General features: G+C 36.4%; 1 protein-coding gene across 3 annotated transcripts in view; it reads left to right on the top strand.

The window, feature by feature from the left end:
• Window positions 1-20,197, top strand: part of LOC124961795 (complement receptor type 1-like) — an 82,534-nt gene that overhangs the window by 14,869 nt on the left and 47,468 nt on the right. For all 3 annotated transcript variants that reach the window (XM_047520792.1, XM_047520794.1, XM_047520793.1), the window contains one exon: window positions 11,815-11,900. In XM_047520792.1, the coding sequence (XP_047376748.1) occupies window positions 11,815-11,900 (86 nt within the window). The remainder of the gene's footprint in view (window positions 1-11,814; window positions 11,901-20,197) is intronic.

Genomic DNA, 20,197 nt, shown 5'->3' with positions numbered 1-20,197 from the left:
CTCTGATGAACATTGATGAAAAGATTCTCTACAAAATACTAGCAAACACAATTCAACAGTACATAAAAATTATCATATTCTGTGGTCAAGTGGAATTTATCTCTGAAATGCAAGGATGATTTGACATGCATAAATCAATAAATGTGATATACCACATTAACAGAACTAAAAATGAGAATGAATGGTCATTCTCAGCAGATGCAGAAGTAGTACTGAACAAAATTTAATATCTCCTCATTTAATATTTCCCTCAATAAATAAGGTATAGAAGACATGTACTCAACCTAATAAATTCTACTTATGCCAAGCCCATAGCTAATATCATATTCTATGACGAAAAGCTGAAAGTTTTTCTTCTAAGATCAGGAACATAACAAGCATGTCCACTCTCCCCACTTCTATTTAAAATAGTATAGCCAGAGCAATTTAAAGTCATACAAAGTGGAAAGAATGAAGCAAAATTTTCTCTTTGTGCAGATTACATTATCTTATATAAAGAGAATCCCAAAGACTTCACTGAAAAACTGTCAGAACTAATAAATTCAGCAAAGTTGCAGGGTACAAAGTCAACACAGAGAAAAATTAGCATTTCTGTACACTAACAATGAAATATCAAGAACAGAAATCAAGAAAACAATGTCATTTACAAGAGCACAAAAATACAATCAAATACTAGGGATAAATTTAATCGAGGAGGTGAAAGATCTGTATTCGGAAAACTATAAAACACTGATGAAAATTTTTAAAAACCTATGTATGGAAAGTATATTATATTCATGGATTAGAGGAATTCATTTTGTTAAAAGTCCATACTACACAAAGTGATCTACAGATTCAATGCAATACCTCTCAAAATTCCAATGACATTTTTCCAAAAAAGTAGGAAAACAATCCTAATATTCATTTAGAAACACACACACACACACACACACACACACACACACACAATCCGAATAGCCAAAGCAGTCTTACACACAAAAATCAAAGCTAGAGTCACACATACCTGGCTTCAAAATATACTACAAAGTTTTACTATTAAAAAAAAGCATGAGAATGGTAAAGAAAAACCTACCCATATATGTAAACCAAGGGAACAGAAGAGAGAACCCAGACATTTACAGTCAATTAATCTTCAACAAAATTGCCAAAAACATACAATGGGGAAAAGACAGACTTCTCAATATTCTTAATACATGCTGCTGAGAAAACTGGATATCCACACGCCAAAGAATAAAATTGCAACCTTACCTCACCCTATTAAAAAAATAACTCAGATTGAAATTTAAATAAATGTAGGACCAGGTACTGGATGTGTAACTCAGTGGTAGTATAATTACCTAGTATGAGTAAGGCCCTGGGTTCAATACCCAGCACTGGGAAAAAAAAATAATAAGAATCAAAACCCTAAAAGGATTAGAGGAAAACCTAGATAAAACCTTATTGACATTGATCTCAGCAATGGCATTTTGAATGTGACCCCAAAAGCACAGGAAACAAAATCAAAAATAGACAAATGGGATTTCATCCAAAAAGCATCTGCACACACACAAAAAAGGAAAAATATCAACAGAGAGCAGAGACAGCCTACAGAATGGGAGAAGATATTTGCAAACCATACATCTAATAAGGAACTATCATCCAAAATATGTAAAGAATACAACCCCATAACAAGAAATAACCCAATAACAAGAAAGCAAATGACCTTATTGAAAATTGGCAAAGAACTTGAATTGACATTTCTCAAAAGAAGAAAATGAAAATAAGTGTCTAATAGGTTTATGAAAAAATGCTGAATATAATTAATCATCAGAGAAATGCAAGTTAAAACCACAGTGGGATGGCCTTCACACCTGTTAAAATGACTACTCTAAAAAAGACAAAAAGGTAACAAGTATTGGCAAGGATGCAGAGAAAGGGAGGGACTTTTGTAGCTGTTGGTGGGATTGTAAATTAGGACGACCATTATGGAAACAACATGGAGGTTCCTCAATAAATTAAAAGTAGAACCGTCATATAATCCAGTAACACACCTCTTGTGCATATCCAAAGGAAATCAAATTATATTGAAGAGATATCTGCACTCACACGTTCAAATCAACTTAGGTGTCCATCAATGGATGAATGGGTAAAGAAAATGTGGTGTGTGGGGGTGTGCGTGCGTGTGTGTGTGTGTGTGTGTGTGTGTGTGTGTAATGGAATCTTTAAAAAGAAGAGCATCCTGCTTGTGACTACATGGATGAATATCATGACCCGCGTGATGTTTACTCAGTTTCCCTGAACTAGGGTGGCGAGTCGGATTAGAAATATTAACAGTATGAGAAATTTAAAGAAATAAAGACAAAGTCACGGCAATAAGTGAAAAGCAGGGGCACGGTGGAATGATCCAGCTCTGATGGAGACTGAATCTAACAAAGAGAACGAAAACCCACGTGTTTATTTACAGGTATGGGCATTAAAGGGTTTCGGTGTGAAACACTTCTTGAGATAAAGAGGATGGAGTTGAGAAAAACAACATAGTTGGGGCTTAGCAGATTATGCCCCTCTCTTCTCCCTCTGGGCAACTGGGATTTGAGATCAAAGTTTTTGAACCAGTGAGTTCCGTGACAAGCACAGAATTTTCCTATCAACAGGAGCCATGCTGCAAATGAGCATTTGCCAGGCACCCTGGCACTCCTGGGTTCCCAAAGGCAGGTCTCACTGCCCAGGCTTCACATAGTTCAAAGCAATGACTTATTAACTGCTCACAACAGAAGAACTAGAGGACATTATGCTAAATGAAGTAAGTCAGACCCATGAACCCATATCCCATGATCTTACTCATATGCAAAACATAAAAAAATTGAAGCAGAGCAGAGCAGGTTGCCAGAGACAGACAGGTTGCCAGAGGAGGTTTGAAGGAGAGAGGATGGAGAGATGCTGATCAAAGGATACAAAGTTTCAGTTTGGTTGAATAAATTATGGTAATTTGTCCTAGAGCATTATGATCCCTGTCAAGAATAATGTATACTGGAGGGCTGGGGCTGGGGCTCAGAGGCAGAGCGCTTGCCTAGCATGTGGGAGGCACTGGTTTTGATTCTCAGCACCATATAAAAATAAATAAATAAAATAAAGGCAAAAAAATTAATGTATACTGGAAAACTGGAAAGAGAAAAGATCTTAAATGTTCTCACCAAAAACATTGCAGATATGAGATGACAGAAATATTAACCAGCTTGATTTAATCACTACACAATGTAGAAATATATCAAAACATGCTATTTACACAAAATATAGTATTTTTATTTGTCAATGTGTAGGATAAAACAAAAATAAATATGAATATTACATTTTTAAAAAAGAAATACAGTTAGAGCATTAAAACTTTCAAGTTAAATGAATTTATTTCCTTGAATCAATGTGAGACAATGACATTGAACATCAGGGTTTTACCCTTTAATGTTTCTGTAATAATTATAGTTGTTTTTAAAAAGTGGCACATGTGTATAATGTAATATTACCTGCTCTGAAAATGAATGAAGTAAGGATGCATACTATAACATGAAAGGTACTTGAAAGTGTCATGCTCAGAAAAATAAGCAAGACACAGAATGTCACATGTTGTAGAAGTTCATTTATGTGAAATGCCCAAAGTAGAGAAAGCCATGGAGAGAAAGTAGGTGGTTTTAAAGGGCTGCTAATGGCATGGGTTTTCCTTTGAGAATGATGAAAATTACTGGAATTAAATTACATAGTGGTGATAATTGCACAACTTTGTGAACATACCAAAAACACTTGAATTGTACGCATTCACAATAACAGATTTTATGGCATGGGAATTTTATCTCAATCAAAAATTTAATGTATCACAAAACAATATGCACACTACATGGAGCACACTCATTTTAAATTCTATTATCTTCTATTTTATGCTGTTCACAATCTAATTTGTGGACTTATGACACACATTAATTTCCTGACAATTAATAATCTGTTGTACTTCCATAAAAATTTTGATTGGTCTTACATTAAAACTCTATCAATTTGCAGGTAATTTAAGGCATTATAATACTGACACTTTCAAACCATAAATGATCAATCTGTTTATTTGGGTTTTCTTACATTACTCTCAATAGAAATACATAATTTTCATCACAGATGTCTGGAGCATATTTTTCATATACCCCTTCTTAGTACTTTTATGCTACTGTAGTGGTATTAAGTTTTTTGTATTCTGTTCTGATATGTAGAAATGCAATTGACTTTTAAATATTGCTAATATATAGAAACCTGACTGTGAATTGTGATTATTTTGGCTACAGATTATTTTGGATTTTTTTCATTGGTACAACCATGTTTTGAATAAGGGAATTCTTACTTCTTTGCAATTTTTATTCAATCTTATCCTTGCCATACTGACTTAGATCTCCACTATAACGGTCTACTGACATGCAGTTTGTCTTATTCCCAATCCCAAAGAAAAAGCTTTCAGTGATTCAGAATTCAATATGATGGTTGCTATAGAGTTTGTGAGGTTGGGGATGTAGCTCATGATAAAGTGCCCCTGGGTTAAATCCGTAGTACCAGAAAAAAAGAATTTTCATATGTACCTTTTTACTATTTTCTTTCCCTAATGTGCTAAATTTTTTATCATGAATGGATTTGCATTTTATTAACTGTGTTTTCAGCACAAAACATATTGAATGATGATATAATTTTTCTCTTTTAATCTCTAAGTGTGGTGAATCACATTAACAAAAACATTTGTGAAAAAAACCAACTTGGTCTAGGAGTATTAATATTTGGTTAATTTGTTCCTTAGGAGTTTGTTCAGATACATGTATAAAACTATTTAGATTACTATTTCTTATCTGAGAAAATTTTTAATAATTTATATATTAGATCATTATTAATTTATTAAGGGTTTCTTTCATAAACTTATTAAGGTAAACTTAATTTTCCTATGAATTCTTCCATTTGATTTAAGTGTTCATGATTATGATCACAAAGGTATTTTTCTATGATTTTTTTCTGTTTTTTTTTATATTTTGAAATATATCATTTATATAAGAATACATATGCCATATTTGTATGATTTAAAGAAACCTGTGAACCAACTCCCCAATTTAACAGAACATGTCCTGAAAGTTCCCTGAGTAGCCATACCTGGCTGTTCCTCTAGCTCCTTTTATTTTTTTTATTTTTTACTTTTTTTATTATTGTATACAAATGGGATACATGTTGTTTCTCTATTTGTACATGGAGTCAAGGCATACCATTTGTGTAATCATACGTTTACATAGGGCAATGATGTTTGATTCACTACTTTTTTTTCCCTTCCCCCCCACCCCTCCCACCCCTCTTTTCCCTCTATACAGTCCTTCTTTCCTTCATTCTTACCACACTCCTTATCCCTAACCCTAAACCTAACCCTAAACCTAATGCTAACCCCTCCCACCCCCCATTATATGTCCTCATCCACTTATCAGCGAGATCATTCGTCCTTTAGTTTTTTGAGATTGGCTTATCTCACTTAGCATGATATTCTCCAATTTCATCCACTTGCCTGCAAATGCCATAATTTTAGCATTCTTCATTGCTGAGTAATATTCCATTGTATATATATGCCACAGTTTCTTTATCCATTCATCAACTGAAGGGCATCTAGGTTGGTTCCACAATCTGGCTATGGTGAACTGAGCAGCAATGAACATTGATGTGGCTGTATCTCTGTAGTATGCTGATTTTAAGTCCTTTGGGTATAGGCCAAGGAGTGGGATAGCTGGGTCAAATGGTGTTTCCATTCCAAGCTTTCTGAGGAATCTCCATACTGCTTTCCAGAGTGGCTGCACTAATTTGCAACCCCACCAGCAATGTATGAGTGTTCCTTTTTCACCACATCCTCGCCAACACCTATTGTTGCTTGTGTTCTTGATAATCGCCATTCTAATTGGGGTGAAATGAAATCTTAGGGTAGTTTTGATTTGCATTTCCCTTATTACTAGGGATGTTGAACATTTTTTCATATATCTATTGATTGCTTGTACATCTTCTTCTGTGAAGTGTCTGTTCATTTCCTTAGCCCATTTGTTGATTGGATTATTTGTATTCTTTATGTAGAGTTTTTTGAGTTCTTTATAGATTCTGGAAATTAGCGCTCTATCTGAAGTATGGTTGGCAAAGATATTCTCCCACTCTGTAGGCTCTCTCTTCACATTGTTGATAGTTTCCTTTGCTGAGAGAAAGCTTTTTAGTTTGAATCTATCCCAGTTGTTGATTCTTGCTTTTATTTCTTGTGCTATGGGAGTCCTGTTAAGGAAGTCTGATCCTAAGCCAACAAGTTGAAGATTTGGACCTACTTTTTCTTCTATCAGATGCAGGGTCTCTGGTCTGATTCCGAGGTCCTCGATCCATTTTGAGTTGAGTTTTGTGTAGGGTGAGAGATATGGGTTTAATTTCATTCTGTTGCATATGGTTTTCCAGTTTTCCCAGCACCATTTGTTGAAGAGGCTATTTTTTCTCCATTGCATATTTTTGGACCCTTTGTCTAGTATGAGAAAATTGTATTTATTTGGGTTTGTGTCTGTGTCCTCTATTCTGTACCATTGATCTACCTGTCTATTTTGGTACCAATACCATGCCATTTTTGTACTATTGCTTTGTAGTAGAGTTGAAGATCTGGTATTGCAATACCCCCTGCTTCATTCTTGCTACTTAGGATTGCTTTAGCTATTCTAGGTTTTTTATTCTTCCAGATGAATTTCATAATTGCTTGCTCTATTTCTGTAAGGTACATCATTGGGATTTTAATTGGAATTGCATTGAATCTGTATAGCACTTTAGGTAGTATGGCCATTTTGACAATATTTATTCTGTCTATCCAAGAACATGGGAGATCTTTCCATCTTCTGAGCTTTTCTTTAATTTCTTTCTTTAGTGTTCTGTAGTTCTCATTGTAGAGGTCTTTCACCTCTTTTGTGAGATTGATTCCCAAGTATTTTATTTTTTTCAATGCTATTATGAATGGGGTTGTTTTCCTAATTTCTCTTTCTGAAGATTCATCACTTATGTATAAAAATGCATTGGATTTATGAGCATTGATCTTGTAACCTGCTACTTTACTGAATTCACTTATGAGTGAATATGAAGTTTTCTGGTGGAATTTCCAGGTTCCTCTAAATATATAATCATGTCGTCAGCGAACAGGGATAGTTTGAGTTCTTCTTTTCCAATTTGTATCCCTTTAATTTCCTTGGTTTGTCTAATTGCTCTGGCTAGAGTCTCAAGGACGATGTTGAATAGAAGTGGTGAAAGAGGGCATCCCTGCCTTGTTCCAGTTTTTAGGGGGAACGCTTTCAGTTTTTCACCATTTAGAATGATATTGGCCATGGGCTTAGCGTAGATGGCCTTTATAATGTTAAGGAATGTTCCCACTACCCCAATTTTTTCTAATGTTTTGAGCATGAAGGGATGCTGTATTTTATCGAATGCTTTTTCTGCATCTATTGAAATAATCATGTGATTCTTAACTTTAAGTCTGTTGATATGGTGAATGACATTTATTGATTTCCGAATGTTGAACCAACCTTGCATCCCTGGGATGAAACCCACTTGATCGTGGTGCACTATCTTTTTAATATATATTTGTATGTGATTTGCTAAAATTTTGTTGAGAATTTTTGCATCGATGTTCATTAAGGATATTGGTCTGAAATTTTCTTTCCTCGATGTGTCTCTGTCTGGTTTAGGTATCAGGGTGATATTGGCTTCATAGAACGAGTTTGGGAGGGTTCCCTCCTCTTCTATTTCATGGAATAGTTTGAGGAGTATTGGAATGAGCTCTTCTTTAAAGGTTTTGTAGAACTCGGCTGAGAACCCATCTGGTCCCAGACTTTTCTTTGTTGGTAGGCTTTTGATGACCTCTTCTATTTCATTGCTTGAAATTGGTTTATTTAGGTTGTGTATGTCCTCCTCGTTCAGTTTAGGTAATTCATATGTCTCTAGAAATTTGTTGATGTCTTCGAGGTTTTCTGTTTTGTTGGAGTATAGATTTTCAAAATAGCTTCTAATTATGTTTTGTATTTCAGTCATGTCTGTTGTGATGTTTCCTTGTTCATTCCGAATTTTAGTAATTTGAGTTTTCTCCCTCTTTCTCTTTGTTAGTGTGGCTAAGGGTTTATCAATTTTGTTTATTTTTTCAAAGAACCAACTGTTTATTTTGTTAATTTTTCCAATTGTTTCTTTTGTTTCAATTTCATTGATTTTGGCTCTGATTTTAACTATTTCCTGTCTTCTACTACTTTTGGTATTGGTCTGCTCTTCTTTTTCTAGGGCTTTGAGCTGTAGTGTTAAGTCGTTTATTTGTTGATTTCTACTTCTTTTTTTGAATGCGCCCCATGAAATAAATCTTCCTCTAAGTACTGCTTTCATAGTGTCCCAGAGATTTTGATATGATGTCTTTGTTCTCGTTTACTTCTAAGAATTTTTTTATTTCCCTCCTGATGTCTTCTGTTATCCATTCATCATATAATAGTGTATTATTTAATCTCCAGGTATTGGAGAATTTTCTGTTTTTTATTCTGTCATTTATTTCTAATTTCAATCCATTATGATCTGATAGAATACAAGGTAATATCTCTATCTTCTTGTATTTGCTAACAGTAGCTTTGTGGCGTAATATATGGTCTATTTTAGAGAAGGATCCATGTGCTGCTGAGAAGAAAGTGTATTCGTTCTTTGTTGGATGGTATATTCTATATATGTCGGTTAAGTCTAAATTGTTGATTGTGTTATTGAGATCTATGGTTTCTTTATTCAATTTTTGTTTGGACAGTCTATCCAGTGGTGAGAGAGGTGTGTTAAAATCACCTAGTATTATTGTGTTGTGGTCTATTTGATTTCTGGAATTGAGAAGGATTTGTTTGACGTACGTGGATGAGCCAATGTTCGGGGCATAGATATTTATGATTGTTATGTCTTGCTGATTTATGCTTCCCTTAAGCAGCATGTAATATCCTTCTTTATCCCTTCTGACTAGTTTTGACTTGAAGTCCACATTATCTGAAATGAGGATGGATACTCCAGCTTTTTTGCTGTGTCCGTGTGCATGGTATGTTTTTCCCCATCCTTTCACCTTTAGTCTATGAGTATCTCTTTCTATGAGATGAGTATCTTGCAGGCAGCATATTGTTGGATTTTTCTTTTTAATCCAATCTGCCAGTCTATGTCTTTTGATTGATGAGTTCAGGCCATTAACATTCATTGTTATTATTGTGATATGATTTGTATTCCCAGTCATTTGACTCATATTTGTTTTTTGACATGATTTGGTTTCTCCTTTATTTGACTATTCCTTTAGGCTAGCGCTTCCTGTTGCTGATTTGCATGGTAGTTTTTCATCTCTTTCTCATGGAATATTTTGCTGAGAATGTTCTGTAATGCTGGCTTTCTTTTTGTAAATTCCTTTAGCTTTTGTTTATCATGGAAGGATCTTATTTCATCGTCAAATTTGAAGGTAAGTTTTGCTGGGTATAAGATTCTTGGTTGGCATTCATTTTCTTTCAGGGTTGGTAAATGTTGTTCCAGGCCCTTCTAGCTTTTAGGGTCTGGATTGAAAAATCTGCTGATATTCTTATTGGTTTCCCTCTGAATGTAATTTGATTCTTTTCTCTCGCGGCCTTTAAAATTGTGTCTTTATTTTGTATGTTAGGTATTTTCATAATAATGTACCTTGGTGTGGGTCTGTTGTAATTTTGTATATTTGGAGTTCTATAAGCCTCTTGTACTTGGTTTTCCATTTCATTCTTCAGATTTGGGAAATTTTCTGATATTATTTCATTGAATAGATTGTTCATTCCTTTGGTTTGTTTCTCTAAGCCTTTCTCAATCCCAATAATTCTTAAATTTGGCCTTTTCATGATATCCCATAATTCTTGTAGATTCTGTTCATGATTTCTTACCATCTTCTCTGTTTGGCCAACTTTGTTTTCAAGATTAAATAATTTGTCTTCAATGTCTGAGGTTCTGTTTTCCAGGTGTTCTATCCTATTGGTTATGCTTTCTATGGAGTTTTTAACTTGGTTTATTGTTTCCTTCATTTCAAGTATTTCAGTTTTTTTTTTTTTTTCAGTATCTCTAACTCTTTATTGAAATGATCTCTTGCTTCCCGTATTTGGTCTTTTAACTGTTGATTGGTGCGATCATTTAATGCCTGCATTTGCTCTTTCATCTCCTCCTTCAATGCCTGCATTTGCTCTTTCATCTCCTCATTTGCTTCTCTGATTGTTTTAATTATGTACATTCTGAATTCCCTTTCTGACATTTCTTCTGCTGTGCTGTCATTGGGTTTTATTGATGTAGTATCTAGGTTTGTTTGGGACATTTTCTTCCCTTGTTTTCTCATATTGGTCAGATGTCAGTGGGAATCTGAGATATTGCAGATTTCCTCTATTGGTTTATAGTGTCCCGGTAGATTTCCAGTATATCACCTCCCAGCCTTCAGAAGCCTGAAGTCTTGGAGGAACTTGATAATGCAGTGCTTCCGAAGAAAGCTGCCCCTAGCCCCCTACTGGTCCAGGACTTGGAGCTGGCTCTGTGCGGAAAGACTCTCACTGGGGGCCTGCACCGTGCAGCTGGCCGTGTGGGGGGAGCCCACCGCCGGAGTGTGGAAGGCTACCTGGGAAAGACTCTAGCTGCCCTGCCCTGCTCTGATCAGCCACCCCTATCTGTGCCTGCCGCCCAGGCCAAGTTTCGCCCAGTGGGGGAGACTCATCCCGTGACTCTATTTTTGTCCAAGTCTCTCAATGCCTCCCCTTCTTGAGTCCTGGGTTCTGGAGCGACTGGGGATGCAGTCACCCTCTAGGCCGCCATCTTGGATCGCCCCGTGGAAAGAGCCTGCGGCAGGAGTGGGCAGAGCCGCCTGGAGAAGTCTCTGGCTGCCCTGCCCTGATCCCAGAGGCTGCTTTTCTATAATATTTATAGTTAAGGCCTTTTTTCATTTTTAGCATTATATTTTTATGCCTTTTATTTTGTTGACACTTGTCAATTGTAGAACTTCTTTGGCTTTGTTATCTTCTCTGTCATTTATTTGCTCTCTGGTGGGTTCATTTTTGCTGCCTATTGTTTTCATCTATTAGCTTTTGGGGAATCTAATCTTGTCTTCTTTTTCTAATTTGTTTTGCCCATTAGTTTTTAGATTTTCCTTTGGAGATATATATAGATCCCAAAATAACATACTTAGGTATCAATCTAACAAAATATGTATAAGATCTCATGTGCAGTCAAATAAATCTTGTGAATATTTCCAAATTTTGTGGCACACTGAATGGTTTGTAATATACTAAGTAAGGATTGCTGACTTACTAACATCTTAAATATGAAATAAGTGTCCAACACTTTTTGGTGAGCTTGAATTTCCTTCCATTCTAGTTAGATGAATTTTATTGATAAAGCATTCACCCATCCATGTATGCATACATTAATATTTGCAATGCAGAAGAGATACATGTTGATATACACACACATACCCATGTATAGATATGACAAATTCAGGAAACTAGTTATGTATTTTTTAAATGAGACTTGTAGGAAATAACTATAAATTTACCTTAGCTTATATAAAATGTTTCATAAGATAATAAAGAAGAGAAATCCCATCTAGTTGAGAAGGCATGAAGAAGAAAATCAAAAACTCCAAAGAAGGCTGTAAAGTTTAAGTACTTTAACAAGTGGAAAAAAATGTCCGAACGTTTCAAGATTGTAACCTCTGGGAAGGAGCAATTGAAGCAGGCAGATTTCCTCCGTATTTAGAGTATAACATTCCTTATTCTTGTCTTCCAGGTACCGACTCATTGGTGCCTCCGATGCTGTCTGCATCATCTCAGGCAGTACTGTGGTTTGGGATAATGAAGCACCTATTTGTGAGAGTGAGTTGAACTATTCCTTCCTACCACTTTTACCATTAGATTCTAATTTTCCTCTGAAATTGTCATTTTTATTGATTGTGGTGCTGGGGATGGAGCCCAGGTCCTCACACATGCTAGGCAAGTGCTCTTCTGCTGGACGACATCTGGGCCCTACAAAGAATTATAAAAGTTTTCATCAACTGCCCTTTGTTCATTCTGCCCTTGAGAAAGCTGAAGACAGCGGTGATGCTGTCAGATACTCCCTTGTGATTCTTGGCAACTGCTTCCTTAAATGATCCCTTATCCTGGGAAGTGTCTTTTCTAAATCAGGGGTCTTAAATGCATTAAAAAAAAAAAAAAAAAAAAAAAAAACTTCTAAATTTTAACTTCAATTAACTTGTTAATCATGTTGGTTCTGAAGTCTCCAGTATAATAATCATTCTGCTTGGAAAATTAGTAGAGACTTTAAAACCTTTATTCTTCAAGGTTAGTGAAGCTGCAGAGGACCCTGCCTTCTCATGGACTGTGGATTCAACAAAACTTCTCGAAATGCACGATGCACTGTAAACCTATAAGTGGGAATTTATTTTAACCCACATTTTAGGATTTATGCTTATGATACAATAGAATTTTCTCAAGGAGTTCACTATAAACTTTGGATTACAGCATTCTCTATGGTAGTCAAAATGTTAAAGTAACCCAAATGCATGAAATGTTTCAAATCATGGTTTAGAAATAATCTACTATGAGGAAAATGATATGTTAAAAATGACTATAAAGCATTTCCTAAGAAACATAGACTAGCCATGCAGATACAGAATGTAGATCCATACACTGGAGTGTTATGCAGCCATAAAAAATATTGATATCATAGAGAAGCACTTGACATACTAAGGATGCATATTTCATGTGAAAAAGAATCAGAAGAGACAGAACATGTATGTGTGATCTCATTTGATTAAAAGATAATAATCTATACCTATGTCTATATATTTATTTCTGCTTTAATAACTGAACTCTGAAAAATAGCCATAAGTCCTTCAGGGAAAGCTAGAAGGAGACTTAATCTTGGGTTTTTGGCTAAACAATGTAGTAATAATGTATGTCCTGGAGTGGATCCAATCTCGGATTCACTCAAAGTGCTCTAGGTCTGTGAACTAGCTCAAGTCTGGGGATTGGTTGACCGACCATGACTCTCTTTTGAAATGATTCAAGTCCCACTTGTATTCACTAGACCTAGATTTGTTCTGCTTATACAGACCAAAACAACACTATGGTCAATCAGCCAGTGTTAGAGATCCTGCAGTCAAATCAATCTGATTACTATTTTAGTAAGATAATACTACACACCTATCCAAATGGCTCAAAATAATTTATGCTTTTCTAATCATTTAAAATGCTTAGTAACTTTTCATATGCTTACGAAGTGCCTGTTCAAACTGTGTGTGCATTCTTGATTAGTTTGTCTTTTTTATTATTTTATAGAAGTTCTTTATACTCTTGAGTCTCCCAATAAATGTAACACAAATATATTCTTTTAGGTTATGACTTGTCTTTTTACTTTCTTAATGACTTTTGAGATGGAAGTTCTACATTTTAATAGTGTTCAATTTATGAATTTTTCTTTCCTAGTTACTACTTTTTCTGCAGTCCTCAAAAATCTTGACCTGTTATGAAGATATTTTCCCTTGCTATACTCTAAAAACTTGGGTCTTTCATGTTTAAGTCTGGGATTCAACTCAATTTTATTTTTATTATTATGTATAGATGGTGTGTAGTATGGTCAAGGCTTTCGGGTTTCTTTTGTTTTTCCAAGCAGATTGACCATTGATCTAATATCATTTGTTTAAAACCATTGGCATGCTGTAGTGCCACAGCAACATGACCATGACATTATAACTATGCTACATGACCACTTCCCAGTCTCAGTATGACCTCCTAGAACTTGGACCTGTTTTAAGTCCACTAATTAAGAACCCTTCACAAGAACCTTGCTTGAGTCACACTCTGGACCTCAGTAGATTTTGATCCACAGGTCTCCCCATCTCATTTTTAATAACTTATCTTTGTGTGACCTTGGGCTATACCATGTACCCCAAAGGCCCATAAATGATAAAAATATTTACAACTTGCATCTATCCTAATCATTGAAGGAGTGCTCTCTCTCTCTCTCTTACAGATCCTAAATTAAGACCCTAAATACCCACATATGAGCCCTTTCTTATGTGTTTCCTCATTGTTGCACTTCTGTGTGAAACTATTTTCCTTCACATGAAGAACTCTTTTTAGCATTTATGTATCATAAGTCTTCTAGCAATCATTCTTTAAACATTTTCCTAATTGTGGTTCCTTTGAAGGTCATTGTCTCCATTTCCCTATGATTGATTATACTTGATTTTATTGTTTTTTTTTAATTTTTACAGTATTTTTATTGCATCTGCATTTTTTCCCATAGCTTTATTGAGGTAAAATTGAAGTACAATACAATGCACATATTTGAAGTCTGCAGTTTGATCAGTTTTGACATGTATGTAACCAATACAATCAATATAAAAAGGATTTCCATTTGTACTTGATTTTATAATATTCCTATGATGTGTCTAGGTAGGGATTGCTTTGAATTTTTATTTCTTGGGCTTATGTGGCTTCTTGAATCTGTTTTAATGATATTGTTCATCAGTCTTGGAAAATTTTCAGTCATTACTTCTTTAAATGTTGTGTGTGTTCTCCCCTCTGGTTGTAGAACTCCAGTTACACAATGTTAGGTTGGATTCCTACAGGTCTCCTACTATTTTATCTGTATTTTTTTTTTGTCCTTTCATCTCTTTGTGTTTTCTTCTGAGTATATTTCTTTTTGACTTAGTTTCCAGTTCACTGATTTTTCTTCAATTGTGTCTAATGTGCTATCAATCTGATACAAATTCTTAATTTCAGAAATTGTATTTTGCAATTTTAGAATTTTTATTTGGTTCCTTTTCAGTTTTTCTTGTTCTTTTTAACAGTTTCTAGTTTCTATCAAAAGATTATTTTGAGGGCTGGGGAGATAGCTCAGTCGGTAGAGTGCTTGCACTGCAAGCACAAGTCCCTGAGTTCGATCCCCAGCACCACAAAAGATTATTTTGTATATTATATATTTGAATAGGTAAAAACATTTATTTTAAGTCTATAAATGAAAATTCCAATGTCTATAGTCCTTTTGGATCAATTTCTAGCACCATTGTTTGCATTGGTTCTTCTTCAGGTTATTTTTTCTCTTCAAGTACCTAATTATCTATTATTGTGTATTAGAAATTATATTTGGGTAGGTTTCAAGATGGTGGCCTAGAGGGCGGCTGCATTTCATGTTGCTCCAGGACGCAGGATTCAAAAGAGGAGATAGTGAGAGACTTGGGACCAACTCAAAGCCACCGGGTGAGTCTCTCCCACTGGAGAGGCATCCCGGATGGGGTGGTAGCCCCGGAACGCAGGGAACTTTGTGAAGTAGAGTTGCTCGGCGAGACGCCCCTCCCCCCCGCTGGAGCAGTGAACATGGACAACTGGGATCATCGTAGAGGAGGCCGCTCAGCACAGCGCTTGGTCTCGGAGCAACCACTGGGGCTCCGGGCGGCTGCCTGAGGAGGAGCTGCGTGGCAAGCTGTTTAGACTCAGAGTGACCGCTTCTGAACACCGGGGGGCTGCCTGGAGGAAGAGGAGAAGTGCGGCGGGTCGCTTGGTCTAGGAGTGACTGCATCAGAGCCACAGGCGGTTGCCAGAGGAGGAGGCGAGTGGTGAGTTGTTTGGACTCAAAGCGACCACTCCTGAACACAGGTGGCCTGCCTGGAGGAGGAGTGTGGTGGGTCCCTTGGTCTCCGAGCAATCGCTCCTGAACACCCGGGGGGCTACCCCGTGGAGGAGGAGGAACAGGGTGGGTCACTTGGGCTTGTAGTGACTGCCTAGGGCTATGGGCGGTTGGCGGGAGGAGGAGACGCGAAGTGAGTTGCTTGGACTCCTAGTGACTGCATCGGAAACCGGGCTGCTGTCCGGATGAGGAGGTGTGTGGCGGGTCTCTGGGTATCGGAACTATTGTATGGGGCTCCAGGTGGCGGCTCAGAGGAGGGGCCGCATAGCCAGGCGATTAGGTGCAGAGCAGGGTCCCAGGACCTAGGCGGCTTCTTGATGGAAGAGCCGCACCGAGACACACCTAGGGGCGGAGCGAAGTTTCCAGGACTGCGGGCAGGTTCTCTGAGGAGAGGCAGCCTAAGGAGATTCGTCTGCGAAGGGTGAGGCTCCCAGGCCCAGGAGGTAGGTCCGGGCCCCTGGGAACGTTGCAGAGGAAGACAGCCCAGTCCAGGTGGTAGTTGTAGACTGAGGGGAACCTCTAGGAGGGGAACTGACCAGCGAGACCTCCCCACCGGGTGAGTCTTCCCTGCCGGGTGAGGTTTTTCCACAAGGTCAGTAAAACCAGAGACACAGGAACAAACAGGCCATGTCTCAGCCCACAGCCTAGTTCCCCTTTGGATGACCATTGGTCAACAAGTAGAGGCACCTCTGCCCACTATCAGGGAATATATCCCACCTGAGGGTCACCAACCCTAGAGAGGCAGCTTCCTTGTGGAGCACCGCATTATCAACTTCCTCCAAGACTTCAGGCTACTGAAGGATAAGAGGGGATATACTAGCAATCTTCAGGGACATTATAAGTCAATAGAGGAAATCTGCAATATCTTAATGACCCACTGATTCCTGAACAATATGAGAAAACAAGGGAAGAAAATGCCCCAAACAAATCTAGATTACATCAATAAAATCCAATGACAGCATGGCAGAGAAATGACAGAAAGGGAGTTCAGAATGTACATAATTAAAATGATCAGGGAAGCAAACGATGAGATGAAAGAGCAAATGCAGGCATTGAATGATGAGATGAAAGAGCAAATGCAGGCATTGAATGATAGCACCAATCGACAGTTAAAAGAGCAAATACAGGAAGCAAAAGATCATTTCAATAAAGAGTTAGAGATATTGAAAAAAACCAAACAGAAATCCTTGAAATGAAGGAAACAATAAACCAAATTAAGAACTCCATAGAAAGCACAACCAATAGGATAGAACACCTGGAAGACAGAACCTCAGATATTGAAGACAAAATATTTAACCTTGAAAACAAAGTTGAGCAAACAGAGAATATGGTAAGAAATCATGAACAGAATCTCCAAGAACTATGGGATATCATGAAAAGGCCAAATTTGAGAATTATTGGGATTGAGAAAGGCTTAGAGAAACAAACCAAAGGAATGAACAATCTATTCAATGAAATAATATCAGAAAATTTCCCAAATCTGAAGAATGAAATGGAAAATCAAGTTCAAGAGGCTTATAGGACTCCAAATACACAAAATTACAACAGACCCACACCAAGGCACATTATAATGAAAATACCGAGCATACAAAATAAAGACAGAATTTTAAAGGCTGTGAGAGAAAAGAACCAAATTACATTCAGGGGGAAACAAATACGGATATCAGCAGATTTTTCAATCCAGACCCTAAAATCTAGAAGGGCCTGAAACAACATTTTTCAAGTTCTGAAAGAAAATGGATGCCAGCCAAGAATCTTATACCCGGCAAAACTTACCTTCAAATTTGATGATGAAATAAAATCATTCCATGATAAACAAAAGCTAAAAGAATTTACAAAAAGAGAGCCAGCATTACAGAACATTCTCAGCAAAATATTCCTTGAGGAAGAGATAAAAAACAAAGAGGCAAATCAGCAAAGGGAGGAATTATCCTAAAGGAACTGTCAAATAAAGGAGGAACCAAGTTGTGTCAAAAAAATAAATAAATAAATAAAATTTTAAAAATGAACCAAATGACCAGGAATACAAATCATATCTCAATAATAACCCTGAATGTTAATGGCCTGAATTCATCAATCAAAAGACATAGACTGGCAGATTGGATTAAAAAGAAAGATCCAACAATATGTTGCCTGCAAGAGACTCACCTCATAGAAAGAGATACCCATAGACTAAAGGTGAAAGGATGGGGAAAAACATACCATGCACATGGACTCAACAAAAAAGTTGGAGTATCCATCCTCATTTCAGATAATGTGAACTTCAAGCCAAAGTTAGTCAGAAGGGATAAAGAAGGACATTTCATACTGCTTAAGGGAAGCATAAATCAGCAAGATATAACAATCATAAACATCTATGCCCCAAATAGTGGCTCATCCATGTATGTCAAACAAATCCTTCTCAATTTTAGAAACCAAATAGACCATAACACAATAATACTAGGTGATTTTAACACGCCTCTCTCACCACTGGACAGATCTTCCAAACAAAAATTGAACAAGGAAAACATAGATCTCAATAACACAATCAATAATTTAGACTTAACAGACATTTATAGAATATACCATCCAACCAAGAGCGAATACACGTTCTTCTCAGCAGCACATGGATCCTTCTCTAAAATAGACCATATATTATGCCACAAAGTTAATGTTAGCAAATACAAGAAGATAGAGACACTACCTTGTATTCTATCAGATCATAATGGATTGAAGTTAGATATAAATGAAAGAGTAAAAAACAGAAACTACTCCAACACCTGGAGATTAAACAATATGCTATTATATGATGAATGGATAACAGAAGATATTAGGAAGGAAATTAAAAAATTCTTAGAGGTAAATGAGAACAAAGAAACATATCAAAATCTCTGGGACACTATGAAAGCAGTACTTAGAGGAAAATTTATATCATGGAGCGCATTTAATAAAAGAAGTAAAACTCAACAAATAAACGACCTAACACTACAACTCAAAGCCCTAGAAAAAGAAGAACAGACCAACACCAAAAGTAGTAGAAGACAGGAAATAGTTAAACTCAGAGCTGAAACAAAAGAATCAATACAAAAAATTGACAAAATAAATAGTTGGTTCTTCGAAAAAATAAACAAAATTGATAAACCTTTAGCCACACTAACAAAGAGAAGACGAGAGAAAACCCAAATCACTAAAATTCGGAATGAACAAGGAAATATCACAACAGACACAACTGAAATACAAAACATAATTAGAAGCTATTTTGAAAATATATACTTCAACAAAATAGAAAATTTCAAAGATATCAACAAGTTTCTAGAGACATATGAATTGCCTAAACTAAACGAGGAGGACATACACAACTTAAATAGACCAATTTCAAGTAATGAAATAGAAGAAGTCATCAAAAGTCTACCAACAAAGAAAAGTCCAGGACCAGATGGGTTTTCAGCCGAGTTCTACAAAACCTTTAAAGAAGAGCTCATTCCAATACTTCTCAAAGTATTCCATAAAATAGAAGAGGAGGGAACCCTCCCAAACTCATTCTATGAAGCCAATATTACCCTGATACCTAAACCAGACAGAGACACATCGAGGAAAGAAAATTTCAGACCAATATCCTTAATGAACATCGATGCAAAAATTCTCAACAAAATTTTAGCAAATCGCATACAAAAACATATTAAAAAGATAGTGCACCATGATCAAGTGGGTTTCATCCCAGGGATGTAAGGTTGGTTCAACATCAGGAAATCAATAAATGTAATTCACCATATCAATAGACTTAAAGTCAAGAATCACATGATTATTTCAATAGATGCAGAGAAAGCATTTGATAAAATACAGCACCCCTTCATGCTCAAAACACTAGAAAAAATAGGGATAGTGGGAACATTCCTTAACATTGTAAAGGTCATCTATGCTAAGCCCATGGCTAATATCATTCTAAATGGTGAAAAACTGAAAGCATTCCCCCTTAAAACTGGAACAAGGCAGGGATGCCCTCTTTCACCACTTCTTTTCAATATCGTCCTTGAAACTCTAGCCAGACCAATTAGACAGACCAAAGAAATTAAAGGGATACGAATAGGAAAAGAAGAACTCAAACTATCCCTATTTGCTGATGATATGATTATATACTTAGAGGAACCAGGAAATTCCACCAGAAAACTTTTAGATCTCATAAGTGAATTCAGTAAAGTAGCGGAATATAAGATCAATCACATAAATCTAAGGCATTTTTATACATAAGTGATGAATCTTCAGAAAGAGAAATTAGGAAAACTACCCCATTCACAATAGCATCGAAAAAAATAAAATACTTGGGAATCAATCTCACAAAAGAGGTGAAAGACCTCTACAGTGAGAACTACAGAACACTAAAGAAAGAAATTAAAGAAAATCTCAGAAGATGGAAAGATCTCCCATGTTCTTGGATAGGAAGAATTAATATCGTCAAAATGGCATACTACCAAAAGTGCTATACAGATTCAATGCAATTCCA

The sequence above is a fragment of the Sciurus carolinensis genome, chromosome 12, assembly GCF_902686445.1.
Source record: "Sciurus carolinensis chromosome 12, mSciCar1.2, whole genome shotgun sequence".
NCBI classification, from domain to species: Eukaryota; Metazoa; Chordata; class Mammalia; order Rodentia; family Sciuridae; genus Sciurus; species Sciurus carolinensis.
The sequence above is the reverse complement of the archived record's forward strand: the minus strand, read 5'-3'. Positions and strand labels throughout refer to the sequence as shown.